The 11191-nt window shown below is 39.0% G+C and overlaps 2 protein-coding genes across 3 annotated transcripts in view; one reads left to right on the forward strand and one right to left on the reverse strand.

The window, feature by feature from the left end:
• Pex1 (peroxisomal biogenesis factor 1) overlaps positions 1-6137 on the forward strand; it is a 40010-nt gene extending 33873 nt beyond the window's left edge. The window contains exons 20-24 of the mRNA XM_031380281.1: positions 3-91; positions 1919-2149; positions 3847-4044; positions 4299-4429; positions 5587-6137. Coding sequence (XP_031236141.1) covers positions 3-91; positions 1919-2149; positions 3847-4044; positions 4299-4429; positions 5587-5671 — 734 coding nt within the window. The 3' untranslated portion in view covers positions 5672-6137. The remainder of the gene's footprint in view (positions 1-2; positions 92-1918; positions 2150-3846; positions 4045-4298; positions 4430-5586) is intronic.
• Positions 6138-6810: 673 nt separating this feature from the next.
• The window catches only part of Gatad1 (GATA zinc finger domain containing 1), a 10507-nt gene continuing 6126 nt past the window's right edge, over positions 6811-11191 (reverse strand). Inside the window, exons 4-6 of one of the 2 annotated variants that reach the window (XM_031379918.1) lie at positions 10671-10854; positions 8157-8383; positions 6811-7605 (exon numbers count right to left, since the gene is read on the reverse strand). In XM_031379918.1, coding sequence (XP_031235778.1) covers positions 8193-8383; positions 10671-10854 — 375 coding nt within the window. In that variant the 3' untranslated portion in view covers positions 6811-7605; positions 8157-8192. Of the gene's footprint in view, positions 7606-7750; positions 8384-10670; positions 10855-11191 lie in introns of those variants that run through there. The other variant, XM_031379917.1, reaches the window with a different exon arrangement.

Here is an 11191-nt window from a genome sequence, read left to right on the forward strand (position 1 = left end):
TGAATCCTTCACTGGAGCGGATTTGAAAGCTCTGCTGTACAATGCTCAGCTGGAGGCCTTGCAGGGACGGCTGCTGCCCAGGGGGCCCCTCGTGAGTTGCATGGAAGGCTGTTAGGGCCATCACTGAGGGAAAAAGCACTTTACTGCCAGACTGTGTAGAAACTTTAATTTTCCTATTGTAAATAGTCCAAAATTGGAATGTAGGATTTGCAGAGAATTTTCATTATGAAGATTTGGTATGTGTTTCCCTAACATTACCTTGATATTAACAAACTATTTGGTATTAGAAAGATTAGAGTGAAGTAGTCTGAATTGATATAAATAGAAGAGTAACTGAGGTTTTCAGCTCTTCTGTGCTAACAGTATTATGTGTCGCAGCCTCCTGTGATGACACAGGGCCTCTCCCTGACCCCACGGTTCTTCAGCAGGCTTACTCCCTCATACAAGATGATCTTTATTTATCTTGAATTTTCTATATCACAGCCTTAGAATTGGCATTTTCTCTAACGATGGCATTTTATTTTTATTTATTGCAATAGGTAATTTACATTATAGACTTTGTCTATAAGAAGCTTTTCTGTGTATTTCCCTCCACCAATTTTGCTTGGAAATTTCTGCAGGTCGTAAATTGCTCAACTAGTTCCAAGTGTGTAGGGAGGACACAGGGATGCACATGTGTACAATGTATGTGGCAGTCAATGAGCAGCCAGGGGGTACTCCCCAAGCCCCAATCCCTTTCTGAGACAGAGTCTCTCACTAGTCTGACCCTGGGTGGGCTTGTTGGCCAGGGAGTGTCTAGGTCATGCCTGTCTATCAGCCAGCACTGTGATGCCAAGCCCACAACCTGTGCCCGAGGTTTTTATATGGTTCTGGGGATTAACTCAGCTTCATGCTTGCATAGCACTTATCCCCTCAGCCCCCAGGTCAAGTTTTGCTATTTTAGCAAGCCATCGTCACAGCTATTTATTTTTGTTCTTTATGGTACTAGGAATTGAACTAGGACAAAACACATGCTAGACAAACTCTACAACTAAGTTACACCCCTAGCCCTGAAGATTTCTATTAGGGTAAAGTGGCAAAAATGGCTAGAGCCAAGGAATGCCACAAAGTTAGATCATGCAACAGATCTGGGGCAAGAGGTTTATTGGAAGACGGGGGGAAAAGCAAAAGGCAGACTTGGGAGTGAGGACGTGACAGACAGACAGACAGACAGACAGACAGAATGAGCAAGGTGACGGGGAACAAGAGATGAGGGAGAGAAAGTTAGCTGGGGTGGCCAGGGCCTTTTTATGTACTGAACTGCCTTGGCAGGTGATGATGTAAGCTGCTGGAGCTGAGTGGAGCACCAATTTAAAAGTTTCTTCTTTCTTAATCCCTAATTCATATGAATGCTTTACAAGTATACACACATATACACACATATATGCTAATATGATATTTTACAATAAAAAACAAAATGAGTGAAAGGCAGAGATGAAGAAATAAAACCTTGATTCTAAGTTCTAGTTTTGTTGCCATTGGGATAGTCAATGGGTTTTCTTCATCTTCATTCTTCTTTGTGGTAATAGTTACATTTGTGTTGTGTAAGGCTGGGCATGGAGCTCAGCTGATAGAGAGCCCAGCATACATAAAGCTCTGGATTCATCCCTCAGTACAGGTAGATCAGCCATGCTGGTGTGTACCTGAAATCCTGAGAATCATAAAATCAAGGTCCTCCTAAGCTATATGGAAAATATAAGGCTGATGTGGGCTACACAAAATCTTGTCTCATAAAAATGTTTTTATTGCATACCTCAATCCAGGGTATTAAGAGCTTTAGAAGCACGAGCTCCCCGTGCTGCTCTATGGAGTGATGTCTGCTATTTCTAGTTATGGAGTATTTAAGTCTTACAACTGGCACTCTTTCTGTGTAATTTAGGATGGAGGCTCCAGCTCTGATAGTGACCTAAGTCTGTCTTCAATGGTCTTTCTTAACCACAGCAGTGGTTCCGACGACTCTGCTGGAGATGGAGAATGTGGCTTAGATCAATCCCTTGTTTCTCTCGAGATGTCTGAGATCCTTCCAGACGAATCAAAATTCAATATGTACCGGCTCTACTTTGGAAGCTCATATGAATCAGAACTTGGAAATGGAACCTCTTCTGACTTGGTATCTTGTGCATTTGTCGTTGTGTGGCTCAGATACATAAAGATATATGTTGATGTGATATTAGACTGGGATTCATCTCCTAACCTGTCCCACATAGTCTTTCTGGTTGCTTGGTCTGCAATAAAAGTAGTTTTGTTTTTTAAATTATGCCAATTAGTCATTTTTAGTTTATGTTAAACATTTATAACAGGAGCAAGGGGGTTGGTTCCACAGGACCCAGTGTGGCTCCCTCTTGTAGTCACTCAGGAGTTTGTCTCCTGGTGAGTGATTTTAAACCCTTTATACTGTGAGATTTATTTAATCATAAATGTAAACTTTATCGTCATGGAGTACTTCTGGATATTAGGAAATTTGCTGCAATATCTAAAATTCATAAAAAAAATGATGCCTGTTTGTGAATCTTCTTATGGAAAGCATGAAAATAATACGTATCAACAAGGAAACGATGTAGATTAAATGAGGGCAATATCATTGTTTTTCTCTTTAGTTAAAATATATGCCCACTCTAATAGTTGCTTACTATTTTTAATATATAACATTTTTACATACATGGTTGCTTTTGTATATTTGGTGGTTTTTTTTTTTTTTTTTTTTTTTTTTTTTTTTTTTTTTTTTTGAGACAGGGTTTCTCTGTATAGCCCTGGATGTCCTGGAACTTACTCTGTAGACTAGGCTGGCCTTGAACTGAGAAATCTGCCTGCCTCTGCCTCCCAAGTGCTAGGATTAAAGGCATCTGCCCAGTTGTACATTTGTTTAATAATTCATGTTTCTAAAAATATAAAAATACCTACTTTTTAATTATATTTTTAATTGTTTTCTATTTTTTAACTTCTCTCTAGAAATACCTGGGAACATTAGCATAACTATTTTATAGGAACCAGATAAAGGGGCTAGGGAGATCCTGACAGTAAAGTGCTTGACACAGACAGTCGCATGAACTGAGCTCTGATTCCCAGGACCCATGTGGCTAGCTGGACACAGTGACACATATCTGTAATTCCAGCCTGGGGAGGCACAGACAGGAAGATCAGTGAGGTTGGTGCCAGACAGTCTAGACATCATTGAGTTCCAGGTCAGAGTCTATCTCAGAAAATAAGGTGCAATTGAGAAAGACACCTGACATTGACCCCTGCCCTACACACACACACACACACACACACACACACACACACACACAAACACACGCACGCGCACACTGACACAGAAAATGAAGAGTAAGGCTTATGCTGAACCAGTCCTTGCCATCAGTGTAATGCATTTGAGTATCAAAATATTAAAATAAATGTTTATGTTATGGGTGGTAGTTTGTTTTGTTATGGAGATCTTACACCACAGGTATCAGTGAACCTTGGTTTATAGAATAGTCTTTTAAACTTGCTTAACTTCAGTGGATTAAAATATAAACTTACCTACGGTTATTGCTTGAGGGACATGACCCTCTGGATGTATTCCTACCAAGTAGACCAAGCAGCACCAAGCAGACATGAATTTGGAAGGGAAAGCGGTGAGGGAATATGGCAGGAGAGGGAGGCCAGGAAGTGGGATGGACTTGATAAAAATACGTATATACATGCTTGAAATTCTCAAGCAATAAATTTTAAAAAGGAAACAAAGTTTTCATTTTTTATCTTCAGTGAACATGGCTTTTTCTACCTCTTCTCTCCCATCTCTTTCTTTGGTCTTTATCCATCATGCAGAGCTCACACTGTCTGTCTGCACCAAGCTCCATAACTCAGGATTTACCTGCAGCTCCTGGGAAAGACCCATTGTTTACACAACATTCTGTGTTCAGGACACCTTCCCAAGAAGGCTGCCAAGATCTCACACAGGAACAGAGAGACCAGCTGAGGGCAGACATCAGCATCATCAAAGGCAGATACCGGAGCCAAAGTGGAGTATGGCCTTTTTCCTTCTTAGAACTTGTACAAGTTGCTTTTCCTTGTTTGACATGTGTTTCTTTGCATTTTATTTGAGCCATATTTACAAGCCACGTGACTCAGCCCAGTAACAGTCCTTGCTCCGTGACTGTCTCATGAGAAAGAGAATGTATGCTTCTCAGGAAAAAACTTGACAAGAAATAACACAGGGACTACCACTTTATCTCTTCAATTCCTAAGTTAACATCTGCTTAATCTGCTTTTTATTTAAGGAGGATGAATCCCTTAACCAGCCTGGACCAATCAAAACCAGTTTTGCTATTAGCCAGGCACATTTAATGACTGCACTTGCCCACACAAGACCGTCTATTAGTGAAGATGAAGGGAAGGAATTTGCTGAGCTGTAAGTAATAGTAAGAAACAAATTGTTCAGTTCTGAAGTGCTTACTTTTTTTTTTAGTTTGGAAGCTAATTTTAAAACATATATGGTTAAATTGGTGTTGTAAATGAGTGACAGAGCATCTGCCTGGGACATGTGATCCCATTCCCATAACCAAAAAAGATACTGTAGTAACTATGCACTTAGACTTTCCTTAACTAGTCTGTTAGATTGTATGAGTTATATTATACTGAACTAATTTTAGAAAATGAAGAAATAGAACAATGAATAATGGTCTAAGTTAATTCTAATTATTTAGTTTATAAGATTTACTAAAAATACACTGGTTTTAGATGAGGTGGTACACCCCTTTAATTCCAGCACTTAGGAGACAGAGACAGGTGGAGGCCAGCCTGATCTGCATATTGAGTTCTAGAACAGGCAGGGCTACATCTCAAACACAAACAACAAATACATATATGTGTATGTGTGTTAGTTATTTATATAGTTATATGATGTGTATATAATACATACTGGTTTTGCTCGTAAGATGACTTATAGTTTATTAGTGTCGACATTTACTTAGAATCTTTCTCATGTGTAGAAAGGTTACTATACTGGGATTTATAGTCTTCAGTAGTTTACCCTGTGGCTACTTTGCATAGTGGACCACCATTCCATGTTACTGACTCAACATAATTCAAAGAATATTTGTTCCTGGTTTTGTCAGTTCTTGTTCACCTTTGCAGTTCTTTGGAGGATAGTGCACATATATCAGCAGTGTGTACTTATTGTACAAATGTCAAAGAACACAGAGAAGGAAGAGTAGGAAACACAAATTTCCTTAATCTCATGTGACTTTGTAAGAGTGTGCTGGTGGCCATCTTCATCTTAAACACTGTGTGGTAGATTATGCTGGTGGCCACTTTGTTGTGTTCAATGCTAGTTTCTTAATAGATTTCTGTGGCAATGTCCAGGTTTTGACATTTAAGTTGCCTCAAGGTGCTTACTGCTATTCTATAAGCAGCTTGGAGCAAAATGTTTGCACCTCTTCCATTAGTTCACCGAGACGAAGATAGAATTATTCATTTCTTAAAATATAAGGCTATTTAAAAAGAATCCACTATCTTTGTTTTGTAATAAGTAAGTATTACTCATTAAATTTCATATTTCTTCTTAAGGTATGAAAACTTTCAAAATCCAAAGAAGAGAAAAAATCAAAGTGGAACAGTGTTTCGAACTGGACAGAAAGTAACTTTAGCATAAAATACACTTCTGATTTTTCTAGATGTGTTTGTTTGTTTGTGCTGATGGTCTGTTTGTCCCTAAGTTGTAACTATAAAAATGATGTAAAAATTTTAATTTAATAAATTTGGTTAATCTATAAAATCACAGGATGGTAAATGCTGTGATTATGTAGTGCTCAGGACTGCCTGAGATTAATAGTGCAGGCTAAATGAAGTCATTTGTAACAGATTATGTATTTTATTCCCAAGTCTGTATTAAACCCTTAATGATATTATGTCAGTGGTGGAGCTCAGTGGTGTTTTTTCTTTTAGAGGAAAGCATTTCTCGGCACTCAAACACCCAGTCACCCTTTTTCTGGCTTTTGGCAGATTGATTGCCTTGCTACTTCTTGACTGTTCTGGAAAAAGATATATTCTATTATCTTGTTTTTTAAAAATCAGAACATGACATTTACACATAATCTAAATAAATTTAATCCCTCCAACTAAAAATGCCTGATAAGACTCTTTGATCCAGCCTCCAGTCTACAATCTTTGATATTTATCTTGATATTCTCTTAATCTGTGAACTAGCTTGTAAAGTCAGCCATCATCAACATGAACAGTATCTCTAATATCTAATAGTTGGCTTTGGAAAAGTATGACAGAGAAAGTTAATTAAAACATACAGATAAGTGTGTGAGGTTATATGTAGGTGGGTGCACACGCATGACGCCTGCCTGTCTGCAGTCTTGAAAACCTTCTGCCTCTTCCTTTTGGATGCTGGCCGTGGTTTACAGCTGGCCTGCCCTGCAGTTTTCCTTTTAAACTCTAATAAAATTGCCCTCCAGCCTAAAACAAAAACCTGAGCAGCACAGCCCTCCCTCAGTTTCTCCAGTTCTTGTAGGACAGCAAATCTCCCAGAGTTGTCTTCCCTAAGGTCAACTGGTTCAGGATAACCATTTAAACTAAAGCCTGTGAACTCCCTAGGTAGCATGTATGGTCAATCATGTAACCAAAAGATTGATGTTTCTATATATTAACATCTTGGGGGAAGCATCTCATTTCCTTTTTAAGTATTTAAAAATCCAAAATAAACCCATTGTTTTATTAAAAAATATTTTGGAAACATTTTTTAATCAAAAACTGGAATGTTAACATTTAGAAAATCACTTCCAATAGTATTACAGTGAACTTTATTGTACCTTATGTAAACATGAAGATGCTTTTTCCCAACTTTGGGACTAATGAAAAAGGGTAAAAGAGTTCTGATGAAAATCATTAAGATCAAGTCATAAATTCTCATAAACTTCAACAGCAAAAACTGTCTGTTTGGACAGATCAGGACAGAGGCTTGCTGCCCACTTCCCCCATCATATGACGAAACTGCACTTGAGGCATATACGACAGGCTTTCCCAAGCCAAAGCACACCATCCAAGTTCTCAGCACGTGGTTTGAATGTGAGTCTTTCGACTATCAAGACCTTTTAGTCACTTTCAAGATAGCCAGTCACTAGTCCCTGTCTTAGCAGTAGTCAGGCCACTCTCTCAGAGGCTGCTGCCTCAGTAGGAGGAGGGATGTCTATACTGCATGCAGATCAAAGGCCTGGCTGGAGCAGTCTCACTGAAGCTGACAGGCAAAGGCAGGTCTACTGAAAGCAGCCAAATGCTATGGCATGAGATGAAAGTGTGAAGAGCCAGGGCTAATCAATCACCCACCCACCAGTTGCTTTCTGTAGGACTGGAACAGCCAACGTCTGCTTCTAGAGAAGGAAAGACTGTGTGGCTTTGTAAGACGTACTGGTCACATTTTGGTTTAGTCCTTGATGAGAACTCTAAAACTTAAGCCTGGCATGGTGGTGCACACCTTTAGTCCCAGCACTTGGGAAGCAGAAGCAGGCAGATCTCTTGAATTCAATGCCAGTCTGGTCTACAGAATGAGTTCCAGGACAGCCAGGACTGCATAGTAAGATTCTGGGTTTAAAAAAAAGAAAAAATCTAAAAGTTAATGTTTTGTACCTATAAAAATATAATTCATTTTATGAGTTCCTAGAAATAAATTATGAAGAAATATAGACACTACATATTTATAATGATTTCTCTGAAATCTGTCATTTTGTCTGGGAAAGTATACATTAAATTTAATATTTCACTTCAATTCATTCTTTTTTCACCCTGTGGTCTTCTAAGCAACAGGTACTAAGCAAGGTAATATAATTACTGGGTAGTAGAATAAAATTTTTCTCAAGTCATGTTTCCATGTAAGAACTTCATGAAGAAGTATCTGGCATTAAGTAGCTATGTAACACACCTATAATTCCAACACTTGAGGATGAGGCAGGGGGACCTCAAGATCAAGCCAACCTGGACTACATATGAGACCCGATCTCAAAAACTTAAAGAAAAAATTTTTAAAGAGAAAAATGTGTGGCATATTTTGTTATATTATAAATAAGAAAACTGGAAATCTGGGTTTATTTTGGGATATGTATGTATGTTCTAGGATTAAAACTGAAGCTTTATACCTGCTAAGTAAGCATGCCCCAGGTTTGGTTTTGTAACTACAAGTGGTTGGCAACTGTTTCCTTAATAGTTATTGCAGGAGTAGGTCCAACGTGAGTCCATATGTAGCCCTTCTCTGGCCGGGTGGGAACCGTGGGAAATGGTGAGGACCTTGACTTGAAATACTCAGAAGGCGCATGGCAGACAAATTCCAGGTACTCCATCTTCCTTGGAAGATCTTCCTCTGGCCCTAAGGGGCAGCCAGTGAAATGGTAAATACAGTTTTGAACACAGGTATCATCTTTATAAAATGTTAGCATTCTTAGATGCTCTTGGATGACCTACCTGATGTTAGCCTCGGAACATGCAATCACACTCCATTATCTACTCTACTTCAACTGATTAAGGAATACAGCATCCTCCCAAAGAGTGCTCAACTAAGAAAGGATCCTAAAGTATTGAGTATTTATATAGTTTAAGAAGTGCCTGTACTGTTCTAAGTACTTTACATATATCCACACTTTGAATCCTCACAACTCCCTCTCGGAACTCTATTTTTTTTCCAATTTCACATATAGACACACTGAGGAAAAGGAGATTAAGGACTGGTGAAGTTCCTTAATCAGCAGGCAAGTGGAGGGGTTAATGAAACCAGTAGTCTGGTCCAGAGCTTGCTCTCCGACTAGCACACCATGTGACATCTAGGCAGGGAAGCATCCAGACTGAGGATCATGAAAAGGGAGCGAGTGGGGAGCCTAGAAATGATTCAGAACATCATGGTCTCTGATGTTCCATACTTGTAGACACAAGACAACTATCAGTCTGTCAAGAATTAGTTGTACTCTATCTTTTGAATGCAAAATGATCAACCGAGTACAGGATGCCATTTCAACCATCAACAAAAATTTTGTTTTAGAGTAAGATATGATGTATGCTGTGAAGAAGGACGTATACTGAGACTTTATAGGTTAGAAATAATTAGGAAAGATCTTTTAGAAATTGTTTTTGAATAATTTTAAAGGTCACCTATATAACCTAGGTTCCTGTGTAATTCTTTCCATACAGTCTAGGCTTGGGTCACGTAAACACATCTTACCCACATCATGTTAGTGGGTATACACTGTTCTAGCCCACAGTAACAAATGACATTCAAATATCAACTATATAAAATGTCTCTGTATTTCCTATAATGTTTTTTACTTTTTTTGTACATAATATTTATGCCTTTTTCTATTCTGGATTGAACTTTGTTCTCAAGCCTCACTTCACATGCTGATGGTCTATCTTTATATGTTATATGATGGAGATGGGACCATTAGTCAAGTAATCAGGGTCAAATAAAAGCAAAAGGGTGGGCTCCCTCAATTCCAGATAAAGAACTACAGGCTACTAAGAAACACTGAGAGGGAATTGGTCATGGTGTTTCCGGATAGCAACAGAGCAGTAACTAAGAAGCCCCCATCCCCAGATTGATTACCAAGTGGTCAGGCCTGAAACTGTACGCATAAAGTAATATGTACTCAGCAGGTTATGTTTATGTATTTAAGAATATATATTAATATATACAACACAGCAATATAATACAATACAACAAAGTGTGCTGCAGCATTTTCTCTGTCCAATCAAATTAGGGCAGTGACAAGCCTGTGATTGGACGGGAAAAGTGAGTTGGAGCTGGATGTTTGGTAATGGGGGAAAGGTGGAGCAGGAGAAGCCAACACGGAGGCAGACAATGCAAACCCCATGTGGTTTTAAACAGCCACAGGTAGCTAAAGTTTTCACAAGGTTAGAATAATTGGGTTAAAGCATTATCTTTACCATTTGGCTCTGAAATTATTGTACTGACATCTTGTAAATTATGATCTTATTGATATATAAACCTGATTGGATAATTAAGTTTCAAGAGTCATGTTTCTACTGGGTAACTAGGCGCTACATGACTGATTGTGGGGGGTGTGGGGCGTTGCATGTAAGCAAGATGAACTCGCTAGCTGGGAGAGAATCACATGCCAAGCGAGCCCCTGCTGGGACATAGTGCTGTGGCCAAACAGTACCAGTACTAGAGCAGGAACGCGGACTGGCGGGGCAGGAGAGATTGCGGGGTGATCTTTTTTAATATTTTCCGCAACAGAAGTGGAACCATAAATTTGGGAAAGAATGGGGTAGGGTACACGAGAGGATCAGAGGAAGAAAAGAGAAAAATATAATTGCATTTTAATTTAAAAAAAATAGTGGACCCCTATCTGATAAGACTGGTGTCCTTACAAGAAGACAATGAAGCACTCTCTTTCTGTGTGCATACAGAAAAAAAAGATCATGGAAGACACAGCAAAAACCCAGCCATCTGCAAGCCAGGAAGCAAGGCCTCACACATGCCCATCGTCATAGCACCCAGAGCTGACTTCCCCGACCTTCAGAACAATCTGTTGCTCAAGCCCCATGGTCTCTAACATTTTGCTGTTTGGCAGGTCATACAGACTAGCAATTTGTTTATCATGTACTGAAGAATTAAGCAAATTTAAGATGCTGTGCCTTACCTATTATATATGATGCAGGATCAAATTGGTCTCTGGGACTAGCAAGGGTAGGAATGAGCCATGTCAGTGCGGCACTCTTCTCACAATACTGGTCCTGAATAAAGCCCCTGATCTGAGCATAGTACGGCTTCCCATCTTGCTCATCAATCACAGAAACAACATCACCAATTTGGTAATATACTCCCTGGGGGGAAATAGGACAATCTTGTATTTAATATAGTAACAGATCACAGCCTTCATTCATCAGAAAGCAAATTTTCAAAGGAGTGGGAAAAAAGTCTATTAATGTTTTACATTTATGTTGATGTTTGTTTCCCTCCTGAATGAAAAACAATTACATGATACCAATATATGACAATTTACAACTGGAGAAAATATTTCTTTATATAAATTGCTTGATTTTTATATCATTAAAGTACTATCTTTACTTCTACAAGAAAGACTTCAGGGCTAAAGAGATGGCTCAGCGGTTAAGAGCACTGACTGCTCTTCTGAAGGTCCTGAGTTCAAATCCCAGCAAC

Source organism: Mastomys coucha, unplaced genomic scaffold (genome assembly GCF_008632895.1).
Source record: "Mastomys coucha isolate ucsf_1 unplaced genomic scaffold, UCSF_Mcou_1 pScaffold19, whole genome shotgun sequence".
Lineage (NCBI taxonomy): Eukaryota > Metazoa > Chordata > Mammalia > Rodentia > Muridae > Mastomys > Mastomys coucha.